Here is a 15,736-nt window from a genome sequence, read left to right on the forward strand (position 1 = left end):
GGGCAGAAACTGTGCAGCGGACCAGTGGTGTTAGCTGCTTAGAAACACGGGCAGAAGTGAGCAGTGAACTCTGGGCTTGGCCTGTGTGAGTTCTGGTCCTGGGTCCACCCCTCACCAGTGGTCGTGCACAGAGCTAGTGAAGAGAATAAACTTCTGCCGGGTGCCTGGCTTAAAGTCTCAAATCTGCTACTTGTTGGATGGGTGGCCGTGGGCAAGTCATTTCACCTTGCTGTGCCTCAGTTTCTTCGTGTGTACAATGAGGGCAGGGACGGTATGTCTCCCAGCACTGGGTGTAGTTCCTGGCACATAATAGGTGCTCAGTGAACATTCGCGGTTATTAGTAGGACCAGGTGAGTCAGTGACTGGGTCGGGGGTGGACCTCGAGCACCCAAGGCCCAGACCCTCCCCCCAACCAGGCGAGCCAACTCCAGCCCCAGGGAGGGAAGCAGGGCTGTAAATGTTGCTTCCAGGGGTGCCTGGGTGGCTCAGTCGGTTAAGCGTCCGATTTCAGCTCAGGTCATGATCTCGTGGTTGCTGGGTTTGAGCCCCACGTCAGGCTCGGTGCTGACAGCTCAGGGCCTGGAACCCGTTTCGGATTCTGTGTCTCCCTCTCTCCCTGCCCCTCCCCCGCTCATGCTGTCTCTTTCTCTCTTGAAAATGAATGAACATTAAAAAAAATAAATAAAAAACAAATCGTCGCTTCCCAGCCTTGGTCCCAGGAGCTCGGCTCACCTGCCCGGACTGACATTACTGCTTCTGGGAAGCAGAGCCCTGGGCCCCACAGGCCCCACCTCACCCTGGCAAGGTCAGAGGCTGGGCTGAGCATCGCTGCATCTGTGAGAATCCCTGCCCTTGAGGGAGCCACGTGCTCGGCACCGTGCAAAGCTCAGCACACACATTCTCTTCTTTAGTCCTCCTGGCAACCAGGAGAAGCGTGGGGCTTCGGCTTCATTTGCCCAACGAGGACGCCAGACCCAGAGAGGCTAGGTGGTCCGTGTGAGGCCACACAGCTCTCTCCTCCCCCCAGCCCTGAGCACCCTTCCCCTGGAGCCCTGGGTGCCCTTGTGTAGGGCCGGGGGAGACGCTGAGGGTGATGGCTTTCTGCCTCTCCCCCGCAGGACTCTGGCCCTCGCTGCTTTCCTGGGCCTGGTCTCGTGGCTGGTTCTGGACACCTCCCAGCGACCCGAGCAGCTAGTGTCCTTTGCAGGAATCTGCGTGTTCATCTGCCTCCTCTTCGCCTGCTCAAAGCATCACCGCACAGTGAGTCCTCAGTCGTCAGGCCCAGAGTGCGCCGCAGCCCCTTCCCTCCCTGCCTCCCGAAACCGGGATCCCTCCCCGCTTCGTGGTGTGGCCGACATCTCCCCGCAGGCTCCAGCCAGGCCTCCCAGAGATCCTCACGCACCTGCATTCGAAGGTCACCGCTGAGGAGTCCTTAAATGCGGAGAGGCAGAAGCGGTCCTCTGCCGGGGGTGGGGGCGTCCAGGGCGCGGGGGGTCAGGGCAGCTGGGAGCCCTGCCTGGGGAGGAGAGATGGGGGGAGGTCCAGGCAGACAGAGGCTACACTGACACTGGAATCAGAGGCCACAGCCGCCCGGTGAGGACCGGGACCGAGGGCTATGGCCTGCTCGAGGCGGCTCGAGTCTTGCAATGGGTCCTTAGACCGTGCCCCACCCCTGCCCACTGCCCCAGGCCCATTACTGCCAAGAGTGTGGCCTATTCTGACCGCAGGGTGGATGGGACCGTCGGCAACAGGCCCAGGGTCGTGGCTGGGTCCAGTCCTATCCTGCAGACGAGGCCAAGACTCCCAAGCCCCTCAGCAGAACTGTGCTCTCTGCCCTTTCCGCCTGCCGTTCCCCGTGGATCCCCCCAGGAGCTGAGCTCACCAGGACCTTTCTCTCGGGTGCCAGGTATCCTGGAGGACTGTGTCCTGGGGCCTCGGACTACAGTTTGCACTTGGACTCTTCGTCATCAGAACAGAGCCAGGATTTATTGCATTCCAGTGGATGGGCAACCAGATCCAGGTGCGTACAAGGGGAACCCGGGTTGCCAGGGAAAAGCCGCTGTACTGGGGGAAGGGGAGGGTGGGACCGTAAGGAGGGGCTTGGGATCGGGACGGTGGGGGTGCGCTGGGCCCCAGGCCACGTGAGCAGCAGGGGCTGGGCTGTGTGGCCACTCCTTCCCCTAGGCCCGGGGCCACCTGCAGACAGCTGTCCTTCCAGCGGCTGGTCTGATGCGGAAAAGAATCTCAGCACAGGAGGGTTCTTGGGTACTGAGGGCGCAAGGCATGTGGCCCTCAGCAGTCATGAGTGATGTGGAACACGTGACAGTTAAAAGTGCTAAAAAAAATTACAACTGATTTACTTTGTCGTATGTGTGCATTTAAAAATAATGTTCAGTTTCTTGAAGTTATGTTTTTTTTTTAAGTTTTTAATGTTTATCTTTGAGAGAGAGAGAGACAGACAGACAGAGTGTGATTGGGGAGGGGCAGAGAGAGAGGGAGAACACAGAATCTGAAGCAGGCTCCGGGCTCTGAGCCTGACGCGCGGCTCGAACTCACGGACCATGAGATCATGACCTGAGCCGAGGTCGGTCACTCAACCGACTGAGCCACCCAGGTGCCTCTTGAAGTTGTTTTCTCATTCCGTTGTTTGTTGTAGTAAATACACATACCACAAAACTGATCATTTGCACCTATTTTTTTTAATGTTTATTTATTTTTGAAAGAGAGAGTGTGAGCGGGAACGAGCAGAGAGAGAGAGAGAGAGGGAGACACAGAATCCAAAGCAGACTCCAGGTTCTGAGCTGTCCGCACAGAGCCCGACGCGGGGCTCGAACTCACGAACCATGAGATCATGGGCTGAGCCGAAGTCGGACACCTAACCGACTGAGCCACCCAGGCGCCCCTGAGGGTGCTCCCTTAAAGTGTACAGAAAAGGTGTCTCCCGGGGAGAATGTGCTCAGGGGAGCAAACCCCTGTGAACGTGTGTTCACGAAGTGCACTGCTGGGTGGTGCCCGACCCCCGCAAGGCCCGGGAGGCCCGGTGACCCTCTCTCCCCCACACTGGGCTGCTGGACGGGCTGCTGGATGGGCCCACGGCAGGCGACGTCCCTCCGGCTCACCCGGCCTGGCTTTCTGGCCACTGTTTGTGCCCCTTCCCCTCCTGGCCTCACTCCGGGTTTTTGCATTGTTTTGTCTTTTGCTTTCAGATCTTCCTGAGCTACACGGACGTGGGCTCCAGCTTCGTGTTTGGGGAGGCCATGGTCAAGGGAGTCTTTGCCTTTCAGGTCAGCCCAACTCCTGGCCCGAGAGGGCCTTAGCAGCGGCTGCCCAGTACCTGTGGCCGGGGCACGTCTGGGCAAGCTGCGTGGGCCGGGTCCGGGTCGGGGGAGGGCCGTGTGCTTGAGGTCCACGAAGCTCCGGGCTCGGGGTGCCGAGAGGGGCCCCGACACCGTTCACCCGCCAGCATGTCGTCAGTGTGCTTTGTAACATTTGCCAAGTAAGAGGTATCTGTATTCTTTTCCTTAAAAACGAATCCCCGAGTGATAGAATTGCCGTGAGACAAGAAGAGAGCGCAGGGGCACGGGGACGGCGCCTGCCTTCACCTCAGCCCCCGACGTGCCGCAGAGGCCCCGAGGCCTCTGAGGGACACTTCCCGGGAACTCTTAAGCCCACAGGACCCTCTCAGGCTGCTTCTGCATCGAGGCCCTCGAGGGTCACCTCTGCAGGAGGCCGGCCCTTGTCGCCCAGCCGTACACTGTGACTCCCTTCTCTGGACTTTTCTGGACCTACAGCCCCTCCCTCCCTCCCTCTTTCCTTCCTTCCGTCCTCGGACAGTTTATTGCATCCCTGCTGCAGAGGAAACCGACCTAGAGACTCAAAGGCCTTACTGTGTACAGTAGAGCCCCAACCCTGAGTTTAGACGGCGCAGCCCGTGCCGGGTCTGCCGTGGTGTGGCCACGTCACCATTCTGAGTTTGGAAATGGGGACCCACGCGCTTCCTTCGGGGGCTCCCCTCTGCTGGCCTCACGCCCAAGCTGTCAAAAGACCCTCTCTGGGCTTCAGCTCCACTTCCAGTGCTAGGCGGAGGGGGGTGATTTCCTGCCACCGTTGCCACGGCACTGCCACGGGAATCCATGCTGCCTCCTCCAGGGCGCCTTCCCTGCCTGGCCCCGCCCCCCCCGCCCCGACCCCCCCCCCCCCCCGCCCCGGCCCCCAGGGCTGCTGTGCAGGGGCCCATGTGTAGCTCCTGGAGGTTTCTGCCTTTCATGCCTCTGACCATTGTTTCCAGAGCATTCCCACCCTGTGGGGGCTGTTGGGGCCCCCGGAGGCTTCCAGCCTGAGCCACGGGCTCGGCGATGCACTTCTGGGCTGACGTTGGGCCAGGCTGTGAGTCTAGTCGTCTCCAGCCCCTCTGTCCCCACCACCAGCTTGTGGTGAGGGTCCGCACAGTGTCCGTTGGTGTCAGCAACCCTCGGGGAAGCGTCCACTTTATCCAAGTGGTTCAAATAATGTCAGTTATGGGAGGAAGGAGCGAGGGGACCGGGTTCCTGTCCTCTTGGGAGTCTTGTGTGTCCTGGGACGAACTTGTCCATCACATTGCTCTGAGAGCAGTTTTACTGGGGGACGGGGTGGGGGGGCCCTCCAGAGGCCCCCGACACCATCCTGTAGGGCTGGGGAGGGCTGCTCCCTCCCAGTCCTATTTCCAAGTAGGGGCCTCCCAGGTTTCAGGGAGGAGTCGTGAAGACTGGCTCCGGCATGACGTCTTACGTTCACCAGATAGACAGACAGCAGCCAGCATCTTGTCACCCTGCAGGGACAAGCATACGACACTCTGCAGTCCGACCTCCCCGGGCGGCCAGGTTCAAGTGCAGTTGGCACAAACGAAAGCGTCCATTTGGGGTGGGGGGGGTTGTTTAAACTAGGGACAGTGAGGAGGACTCCCCCGGGGAGGTGGTGTTTGATGTGGAACCACGGGACACGCAGGACGGGAGTTTTGGACGCGCAGATAGGCAAGAAGAAGGAGCCCCTGGGAGGAGCACCAAGGGGAGAAAGTGCGGGCGTGTCATCTACAGGGCGAAGCTCCCTTTGCCGGCAGGGGGCACAGGTGGGGGCACGAACGGCTAGCATGGTGGGGCTGAAGCTTGAAGGGCCCTAAATGCCAGGAGGAGGCACCGGGGTTTGGTCCCCAGGAAACAGAGCTATCAAAGAGTTTTGAGCAGGCAGGGATTTTTTGGAGATTTGGGATGGTCGTCATGCCAATAGTGGGCAGGAAGAGGGGCGCCTGGGGGGCTCAGTGGGCTGAGCGTCCGACTTCGGCTCCGGTCACCATCTCACAGTTCGTGGGTTCGAGCCCCGCGTCGGGCTCTGTGCTGACAGCTCAGAACCTGGAGCTGCTTTGGATTCTGTGTCTCCCTCTCTCTCAGCCGCTTCCCTGCTCACGCTCTCTCCGTCTCTATGTCAAGTAAATAAACATTTTAAAGAAAATAGTGGGTAGGAAGGGTTGTAGCCAGGAGGCTTGGAATAGAGGACCTGAGGAGGCTGCCTCATACCCACATGATGACCCGGGGCCACCAGGCTGTCACAGGGCAGGAGAGAGGTCACCGTGGGGAACGGAGGCTGAGGGGACCTGCAGGAGGAGAGGCCTGGGTCTTACTCATCCTGTGTCCCTGAACTGACCCTGAGCCCTACAGAGCCCCGCCCAGTGCCCGGACACCGCTCTCCGGAGTCCCTCTGTGCCTGCTGGGAAGTCCAGGCCCCTGTCCCCGGCTGGGCCACCGTTCCCATGACCGTGGTCCTGAGCAGCTTTCCCGGTGGCCCGAGACCACAGCTGAACTCCTTTTTCTCCAAACCTCCCCGGCAGGGCCCGGACCTTCCCAACCAGAGGGAAGCCAAGAGCTACACACAAGCTTTGCAGCAAGCCCCAGGGCCACCGGAAACCATTTTGTTGCCCTCTAGACCCGAGGTCTCGGGGGAACAGAGAAGAAAAGCGCAGGGAGAAGGAAATCATAATAATGGCCACTAGGTACGCAGCCAGCACGTGTACCTGGCCCTCGCTTCACCCTCACGACCACCCGTGGTGGAAGTGCTATCATTACCCCCTTTTCACAGATGGGGACACTGAGGTTCGGAGCGGTCGTTGCTTGCGAAGTGTCAAAGCTAGGGAGGGCTGGGATCAAGACCGGAACCCAGGACCGAAGCTCTTGCTTATTGGCTTCTGTGCCTTGATATCAGAGCACTTACCTTAGTAGGCAGTGGTGACAAAGGGGCCTTAGATGTTTGTTTGCCCCCTGGCTTAGAAGAAAAGAGTATTCTTTGGGACTCTTTGGTTGCAAGTAACAGAAACCCATTTAAAACTTGCTTTAAAGGGGGGGGGGGTGGTGACTGGTGGCTCAGTTGGTTGAGTGTCTATTTTTTTTTAAGTTTATTTATTTTAAGAGAGGGAGAGGGAGAGTGCAAGCAAGGGAAGGGCAGAGAGAGGGGGAGAATCCCAAGCAGACTCCATGCTGTCAGCGCAGAGCCCGATGTGGGGCTTGATGTGGGATCATGACCTGAACCAAAATCAAGAGTCGGATGCTTAGCCAACTGAGCCACCCAGACACCCCCTTAGTCAGTGTCTGACTCTTGATCTCGGCTCAGGTCATGATCTCACTGGTATGTGAGTTCTAGCCTCCTCCTCTGCCCCCCATCAGGTTCTGTGCTGACAGGAGTCTGCTTGGGATTCTCTCTCTCTCTCTCTCTCTTTCTCCCTCCCTCCCTCCCTCCCTCTCTCTCTCTGTGTCCCTCCCTCGTGTGTGCATGTATTCTCTCTCTCTCTCAAAATAAACTTGAAAAAAATATTGCTTTAAAGGGAGGAGAGAGGGAAGCTGTTTCTTGGCTTACACACTAGAAGGCAAGGTTGAGCTGGTGCAAGCTGGACCCCGGGCCCCAGAGACGCCAGGGCGTCAGCTTCACTCTTGAGCACCCCATCTTCCCCTGGCCCCCAGCAGTAACAGATGCTCAGGCTTACAGCATGGTCCCCGCCCCCCCTCCCCCCCAAGTGAAGGGAACTCTTCTCTGCCAGCCTGAGTTAGAAAATCCCGGAGCGGTCTTCAGATTGGTCAGCCTCAGTCATGTGACCATCCTGGGACCAATCACCGAGGCCGGGCCATGGGAGCCTGCCATTGGAACGCCGGGGGTCTTGCGTTCCCACCCGCAGCCAGGGGGTCAGGTGGCCTGATTGAGTGCGAGCCACCCTCAGAAGGCCATCGTTCCAAGAGGCATTGCCCAGGAGAGTGGTTCTGCTAACCTCCGTTATAGCAAACAAGGCAGGCAGCTCCCTGTGATTAGCTACATTTTCAGGGGGCTGTCGTTTTCCAAGCGAGCGTTTGTGGTCTGGTAGAGGAGCAGGGCCCAGGTGACAGCTGGCATACCTCCCCAGGAGAAAAAGTGATGGCACAGATCCTTCCATCGACGGTCCCTCCCAGCCATAACTGGGGCCGCATTTGGGAGTCTCGGCTGTACTTCCTGACCTGGGTGCTTAGCTCCTGACTTAGTCAGTGGTAAGTGACAGAAACACAACTCAAATTTGTCTTAAGCCAACACGGAAATGAAACAGAACCTGCAGAAATCAAGATTAATTTCTGTAACTGAAAAGTCCAGGGTACCGAACATCAGCTGGGATCCACCTGGCCTGTATCCTGGCTCTGTGTTCTGGGTACTGGTGTTAGTCTTAGTCATGGGTAGGCTCCCTCGAGGGGGTGGCTTACATCCAACCAACCTGAGGAGAGAGAGAGAGAAAGAGAGAGACAGCCCGATTTCCACTAGCTCTAGCAGGAAACCCGCGAGGGGGCCCTTCTTGGCCGGGCTTGGAGTAGATGCCATCTCTGAACTGTAACCAGGGAGAGTAATTGGCTTTGATCTGCCAAACCTGAAGCCCGTCGGGGGAGAGTGGAGGAGGGGGTGGTTTCCCAAAGGGATGCTGAATCTTTGTCACCAGAAGGAGCGGAGGAAGGGGCACGAGGCAGACCAGACAGCCGCTGTCCGCCGGCGTCCCCGCCCTGCCTGTCCCGCAGACTAGCGCCGAAACGGTCACCTTCCTTGCTGCTCTGCCCGTCTTCCCGCCAGAGTCGGCTGTGTGTCCTCCACCTTCTCTCCCTTTCCAGAGGAATGTGGGCGCACCTGCTGCCCGTCTCTCTCCCCACATCACCCTTTACAACCACGCTTTCGTAGACTGTCGGGCTGGAAGGGAGCTGACTGAACTTTGGGTCCCTACGGATGGTCAGGCCACACCCCAGAGAGGAGCAGTGACATGGGCACAGTCACCCGGTGAGTAAGGGCAGAGCCGGGGCTGGAACAGGTTGACTGGACACTGGCGTTTTCAGCCTCATCCTGTAAGTTGAAGTCAGTGACATCCCGTCTCCCTTCCAAATACAGAAAGGAGCCCTAATAACGATAATGTTAAATTTAAAACATTAAGTGGCTGCTAAAGACTTTGAGTTTGGATATCCCGTCAAGAAAGAAAAAACAAGAGAGGTGGGTTTATCAGTAGGCAGCCCCAGCATTTCCCAGTCACACGCTAACCGTCGTTGGGACCCTGGGAGGCCCTGTCCTCGGGCCAACCTCAGCGTTAGTGCATTAGGCAGTGGCTTCCTTGGCGAAGACAGACCAGATCAGGGAGGACTTACACGCTCCATGGCCATGGAACTGCCCTCTTCACAAGATTCATTAGTCACAAAATTTACTTAGCTTCCCCACTCCCTCCCTGCATCATGCGCACGCACACACACACATGCACATGCTTACACACATGCACGCTCACATTCACACATGCACACCCACATGCACACACATGTTTAGACACACACATGCACACACGTGCATGCTCACATACATGCACACGCATGCACACTTACACGCACACACACACATGCACACAAATGTTCATGTACTCACACTCCCAAGCACACATGTGCTCACAATACACAGTCACATGCACACACACATGCCCACAAACGCTCATGCACACATGCACACTTATGCACACACACGCACACATGCTCACACATGCACACACGCTCACTCACATGTACTCACACGTGCACACACATGCACACACGTGCACACAGCCCACTCAAGCACACACACACCAGCTCGTGCACACACTCACACTCGCACACTCATGTGCACACACATGCTCACACACATGCACACTCACATGTACACACACACACATAAGCACAGCACTTCCTAAGCTTAGGACGGGTCCTCAAGGTGGGGTGGATTTGCTGGTGCTAAGTCGAGCGGAAGACGCAGGAGCCTTCCTCACCTTCTTTCCCTGGATCATGTGGACCTAGTCCAAGGCCTTTGGTTCATGCTGGCCCCGGGGAAGTCTTCTCTGAGCTCACTCAGATTTTCAGAGTCCAAGCTGCTTCCTGCTGGGCCACGGTCCAGCCCGTCCCTTGTCCAGGAAGTCAAGCCTCTGCCTGGGGCTTCTTGGCCGCCCCCCTCCCCTGGCCTGGAGTCCAGCGCCATGGACTGGACGCGGCAGCCACCTCTTGGCTGCATCGTCTTGATTAGTCATTCTGCCTTGGCTCCGCCTCCCTTCTGGTAACATCCCACCCACACAGCCGCCTCCCCTGAGGCTCCTGCATCCTTCCTGGGTCTGGCTGACCCAGTAGCTTGTGTTTACTTGTTCCTTCACCACTGTTCCGGCCTCTGGAACGGGCACCCACATACTGCGCCCAGGAGTGCTGCTCACATGTTCTCCCTGAGGAACATCTGGGTGAAAGACAATGCTCCCATCTCCCAAGGTTTTGGGGTGTCTGCCTGACGCAGCCTCGGCCATCCGCAATGGTCAACAATGCCAAGTTTGGCCCCAAAAAATCAAATAAGAAAAGGACGGGGGCGCCTGGGTGGCTCAGTCAGTTAAGCGTCCGACTGTGGCTCAGGTCATGATCCCTTGGTTCGTGGGTTCGAGGCCCACATTGGGCTCTGTGCTGACAGCTCAGAGCCTGGGGCCTGCTTTGAATTCTGTGTCTCCCTCTTTCTCTGCATTTCCCCCGCTCATGCCCTGTCTCTCTCAAAAATAAGTAAACGTTAAAAAAAAAAAAAAGACAAGGAGGGAGAGGTGCCATTGGAGTTAGTAATTAAGGGGTCACTCGTGAGCTCAGTGATTATGATCAGCAGGAAAGGGAGTGGGAAATATGTGAGTAGGTGAAAGCTGGGGCGGGGTGCTGGAAGGAGGGAGAAGGAAAGAGATGGGACGAGGGGACCAGGAGAGATCTTAGGAGAATCCGGTATCTGCAAAGGTCTCTGAATGACACTTTGACAGCCAGTTGGCCATGACCACGAGGGGCAGAGTGGTGAGGGCCTCTGGGCAAGGGACCAAGGGAGTAGGAAATCAGGAGGCATGTCCGCTTTACGTGGCCTTGGAGGAAGTCCCCTCTGCCTTTCTGTAACGGTGGTGGCATGGGCATCTGTACCATACTGTTTGGATTACTCCGGTTTGCAGTATAGTTTGAAATAAGGGAGCCTGTGATCTCCAGCTTTGTTCTTTCTCAGGACTGCTTTGGCTATTCGGGGTCTTTTGTGGTTCTACACAAGTTTTAGGATGATTTGTTCTAGTTCTGTGAAAAATGCCACTGGTATTTTGGTGGAGACTGCATCGGGTTTGTAGATTGCTTTGGGTAGCATGGACATTTTAAGAGTATCAATTCTTCCAGGCCATGTGCATGGACTATCTTTCCATTTATTTGCGTCATCTTTAGTTTCTTTCACCAGCGTCTTATAATTTTCATCGTACAGGTGACCTCCTTGGTTAAGTTTGTTCCTAGGTATTTTATTCTTTTTGATGTAGTTGTAAATGGGATTTTTAAAAATTCCCCTTGCTGATAGCTCATTATCAGTATACAGAAACACAACTGATTTGTGTGTGTTAATTTTGTATCTTGCAACTTTACTGATTCATTTGTCACTTCTAATGGTTGTCTGGTGGAGCCTTTAGGGTTTTTCTATATGTAGTATCATGTCATCTGCAAATAGGGACAGTTTTACTTCTTCCTTTCCAATTTGGATAACTTTGATTTCTTTTTTTCTTGACTCATTGCTCTGGCTAAGACTTCCAATACTATGTTGAATAGAAGTGGTAAGAGAGGACATCCTTATCCTGCTCCTGGTCTTAGAGGAAAAGCTTTCAGCCTTTCACCATTGAGGATGAGGTTAACTGTGGGTTTGTCATATGTGGCCTTTATTATGTTGAGGTACATTCCTTCTACATCCACTTGGCTGAGAGCTTTGTCATGAATGGATGTTGGATTTTGTCAAATGCTTTTCCTGCACCTACTGAGATGATCGGGGAATTTTTATCCTTGGTCTTGTTAATGTGGCGTATTATCATGTTGATGGACTTGTGGATGCTGAACCATCCTTCCTTCTCTAGAATAAATCCCAAATGATGATGGTGTATGATCCTTCTAAAATGTTTATTTTTTTTTTATTGTTTTAATGGTTTTATTCATTTCCTGAGAGAGAGAGACAGAGCCTGAGCTGGGGGAGGAGCAGAGAGAGGGAGACACAGAATCCAGGCTCTGAGCTGTCAGCCCAACAAGGGACTCAAACCCACGAGCCGTGAGATCATGACCTGAGCCAAAGTCAGACGCTTAACTGACTGAGCCATTTATTTTTGAGAGGTGGGGGCCGGGGGGCGTGCAGAGGAGAGGACAGAGGATCTGAAGCGGGCTCTGTGCTGACAGCAGCGAGCCCGATGTGGGGTTCTAACTCATGAATCACAAGATCATGACCTGAGCTGAAGTCACTCAACCGACTGAGCCACCCAGGCACCCTGATGGTATGTGATCCTTTTAATGCATTGTTGACCGACTTTAGATTTTGTGGTTCGGGATTTTTGTGGGGTTTCGTGGGGTTGGCGACAGGACCCTGTCTGCAGTGCTTAGGCCTTTGGAGCTTGGACTGTGAGGGTTCATTATCAGGAAGTCATCGAAAGCCTGGCTCAGCTTCCTCCAGGAAGAGGAAGCATCAGGGCCGTGTCCTCAGTGGGTCTGGTCCTGCCTTCGAACCCCGTTTCCTGATAACAAGTTGACATTTGCTCCGAGCGTTATGGTCTAAACTCTAGACCAGTGGTTCTCAGAGTGGTACCTCCATCACCAACAGCTTCTGGAAACACTCAGGCCCAAATTCTCAGGCCCACCCCCGACCTGCTGAAACTGAAACTCCAGATGTGGGGCTCGAAATTTGCATCTCTTGCCAATTCTCGGGTGATGCTACTGGTCCAGGGACCGCACTTTGAGAACCACTGGCCTCGGCAAACTGGAGGCCCCTTCTTCCTTCGGTTATGGGTGAGCGGTCACACTAGAGGGACCAGCCGGCTCTGGGTTCCACCGTGTGGCGGTGAGGACATGTGTATGGCTGCTACACCCTCGCTCCCGGAGATGAATGCCTCTCCTGAGACAGAGAAGTGGGGCTTCCAGAATAGGCAACAGGGCAGACGTCCACAGGCTCATGGCAGGGCCTTGGCAACCTGCTCAGCGGCCGGGCAGCGCTGTTTTTGCAGGCGTGTGACCTTGGGCGGGCTGCCAACATCTCACGGTCTCGGTGTCCCCTTTGGTGAAGCGGATTTACAAGTACCTCAGTTGGTTTGAGGATCGACGAATCACCACGCGCTGGGCACTGCACCTGCCGCAGAGTAGGACCGCGTGTGGACATGTAGTAGGACCCGATGACACTCCCCCCCCCCCCCCCGCCTCCACCCGACCGCGGCATCGCCGTCTTCAGCTGCCCATTCTGCCTTCCCCCTCCTCGCAGGCTACAGGCCCCACAGTCATCTCCCAGGCTGGGAGATCGGATGGGTCCCGGGGACCTTATTTAGGACAAAATGCGCCACCTTAGAAAATTGGGAGGCCACCTCTCTTCTCTCCTATTTTATCTTCCCTCCCCGGAGAGCCGCTACCTCATGCAAAACCCAGCTTCCCTTCCACCAAAGACCCGCATCTCACGGGTAGGCAATGTCTCTTGGCGGCTGCCCGGAGAAAGTCCCAATTCTGCAGTCAGGTCCTTCCTGGTTTGAGCCACGGCCGCCGCCCTGCCAGGCTGCCGAGCAGTCCCTCATGATAAATTGGACAAGCAGTCTAGACAGTACGTGACTGTCTCTGTGTCTCCCCGTGAGGGAGGGCGGATGACGTCAGCAGCCTCGTGTTGGGGGTGTGCCCGGCACCGGGCAGTCAGCACGAGTCACGGGACAGGAGGACCTCCAGAGCCTGCGTTCCCTGTCAGGTGACAGCCCCCACCGCGGTGAGGCCCACGGAGGGGAGCTGGTCCACATCCAGCCGCAGCCTCCATCTGGGAAGGGAGGGGGGACACCTTGGGGCCTGTTCTCGTCTCTAGGGGGGCTGCTCGGGGTGGAGGCTCTGCCTTCTTCGGGGGCCATCCCGCACTCCTGATTCATTTTGAGCTAGAGCCTGAATGTGATCACACGAGACTTTCCGTATTAAAAACAAAAACAACTCTCCCTGCACCCTCACCTCTCCCGAGGGCACCTTTCCTTCCGGCACGGCTAAGCTTCTAGAAACAGCTGCCTGTACTCACTATCTCCACCACGACCCCTGAATTGCTAGGTGCCAATGGTCCGTCGCGCGCCTCACCTTTCTGGAATTCTCTGACACGTCTGGCACGGCTGATCGACCACCCTTCTTGATCAGCCGTCCTCGGTTTCCAACACACGCCTCGCCTGGAGGTCCTCCAACCTCTCTGTTTCTTCTCGGTCCCCTCCCTGCGCCCCCTCTTACCCTTCCCCCCTCCCATGCTGACCCCAGGCCCTGTCTTCTGTCCTCACTGCTCTCCTCACTCAGGGACGTTTCCTCGGTGAATCGCATCTATCCCGTGGCCTCAACCTACACTTCCGTGCAGATGCATCCCAATCCATCCCTGGCCCAGACCTTCCCCCCTGAGCTCCTGACCCTTTTATCCAGCTGTCCCCCCACCCCACCCCGTGGCTGCCCCATAGGCATCTCACACCCAGCAAGTCCCAAACCCCGCTGCTGAGCTGGCCCAGACCCCCCCTCCGCCCAGGCTCCCCTCCTCGAGAACAGGCCACCTATCACAGAAAATTACAGGAGTAGAAGAGAAACGGGAAATACGGAAGGAAGAACCCAACCTTCCGCAGTCCCAGCACACAGAACAGCTTTTCGGGCACGCCGTCTCCCAGCCTTTCTACGCTTTCGATGTTCTAGCTTCCCCACCTAACATTTCGGCGTAGGGATGCGCCCACCATTACCAATTCTACGTAACTCATTGTTTTAATGCTTATTTATTTATTCTGAGAGAGAGTGCCAACAGGAGGGAGGCAGAGAGAGAGAGAGAGAGAGAGAGGGAGAGAGAGAGAATCCCAAGCAGGCCCCACGCTGTCAGCGCATAGCCAGACGTGGGGCTCGATCTCACGAACCACGAGATCACGACCCGAGCCGAAATGAAGAGTCAGTCACTCAGCTGACTGAGCCACCCAGGCGCCCTTCTGCATAACCTATTTTAGAACCGTTTGGAACAGAGAACACATCCCAACAGCACAAAGGGGAGGCGGTAAAAAGTAAGTCTCCCTTCCACACCGACAGTCACCTAGTTCCCGCCCCAAGGCCACTGCCTCCCTTGCATACCCTTTTAGTGACACTCCGTGCCCACACGGGCCCACGCACAATGCCATCCCCACGCTCCCCTGCACACCGGATAGCACAGCACACACCTGGTCACGCCTTCCCTCTTCTCGCTCGGAAATCACTCCATAACTGCCCACGGAGAGCCCCTCAGTCTCGTTTCCAGACTTTCCGTGTGCTGCTTCGTGGTCATCCCGTGGTCCTGAAACCCGTCCTCCACCGAGAGACATCTGAGTGGTCGTAGGCCTCGCTGGGATAAATCAGGCCGCAGGGCAGAGGCGCCGGGGTGGGGGCCGGGGCCCTGGCGAGGAGGGAAGGACTGCGAGGGAAGTTTCGAAGGAAGAGTTGACGAGGCCTGGAGTTGGCAGAGAGGTGGTGACAGCGTGAGGGACCGGCTGCCGGGCCCACGTGGGTCTGGCTCTGAGCTCGTCAGTCCTGAGTGGAAGTGCTGTGCCAGAGAGACGACGAGCCTGTCACTCGGGCCCAAAGCACCGGAGGGGTCCTCGTGGGCCAGGGACTGCGCTCGTGAAGGGGGTGCACGCTGTGCAAGGTGCTAGGCCCTGAGCCAGCTCCTCTAACCCTCGCGAGAACCTGAGAAACAGGCATTTGTCCCCACCTTACAGACGAGGAGGTAATAAAAGGGGTGAACTCGAGTCCTGCTTCTCCTCCATGGCACAGGCCTCGTCTGTGGGGGGGAGGGGGCCGGGGGGATGTTCAGAGCGGAACAGAGAGGACACAAAGTGCCTCCAAGGAGGCCCCGTGTGTGACCTCAGGCAGTGAATTCAGAGCTTCCTCCCGGACCCTGTCAGGCCCCTGAGCGGCACAGCCCTGGACGAAGTCGGTTGTCTGGGGTCTACCTGCCTCTAACCCTGGGGCCTGTGCTCTTGTCTGGCAGGTTTTGCCCATCGTTATCTTCTTCAGCTGTGTCATGTCGGTTCTCTACTATGTGGGCCTCATGCAGTGGGTGATCCAGAAGGTGAGTTCCCAATGCCACGGCCGGGCTCTCCCACGGCTGCCTACTCACTGGGCTCATGCTCTCCCGGAATGCCTTGCTTCCAAACCCAACCCCCAAACCCCCCAACTCCCCTTCTCTGAGG

At 56.6% G+C, this 15,736-nt stretch overlaps 1 protein-coding gene and 2 long non-coding RNA genes across 7 annotated transcripts in view; 1 reads left to right on the top strand and 2 right to left on the bottom strand.

Annotated features, from left to right (window-relative positions):
* SLC28A1 (solute carrier family 28 member 1) overlaps positions 1-15,736 on the top strand; it is a 52,803-nt gene that overhangs the window by 15,642 nt on the left and 21,425 nt on the right. For 4 of the 5 annotated variants that reach the window (XM_086711650.1, XM_086711649.1, XM_086711652.1 and 1 more), the window contains exons 7-10: positions 1,119-1,260; positions 1,907-2,020; positions 3,207-3,284; positions 15,535-15,615. In XM_086711650.1, coding sequence (XP_086567776.1) covers positions 1,119-1,260; positions 1,907-2,020; positions 3,207-3,284; positions 15,535-15,615 — 415 coding nt within the window. The remainder of the gene's footprint in view (positions 1-1,118; positions 1,261-1,906; positions 2,021-3,206; positions 3,285-15,534; positions 15,616-15,736) is intronic. The other variant, XM_086711651.1, reaches the window with a different exon arrangement.
* Positions 7,601-9,536, bottom strand: LOC147580475 (uncharacterized). The gene is made up of 2 exons (XR_015252961.1): positions 9,305-9,536; positions 7,601-7,756 (listed from the first exon to the last, which is right to left on the bottom strand). It is a non-coding gene; the product is annotated as an uncharacterized LOC147580475 (long non-coding RNA).
* On the bottom strand, positions 11,459-13,147 carry LOC147580476 (uncharacterized). Its single transcript, XR_015252962.1, has 2 exons — positions 12,990-13,147; positions 11,459-12,669 (listed from the first exon to the last, which is right to left on the bottom strand). It is a non-coding gene; the product is annotated as an uncharacterized LOC147580476 (long non-coding RNA).

This window comes from Puma concolor, chromosome B3 (assembly GCF_028749965.1).
Source record: "Puma concolor isolate L17-30 chromosome B3, mPumCon1.1.hap2, whole genome shotgun sequence".
NCBI classification, from domain to species: Eukaryota; Metazoa; Chordata; class Mammalia; order Carnivora; family Felidae; genus Puma; species Puma concolor.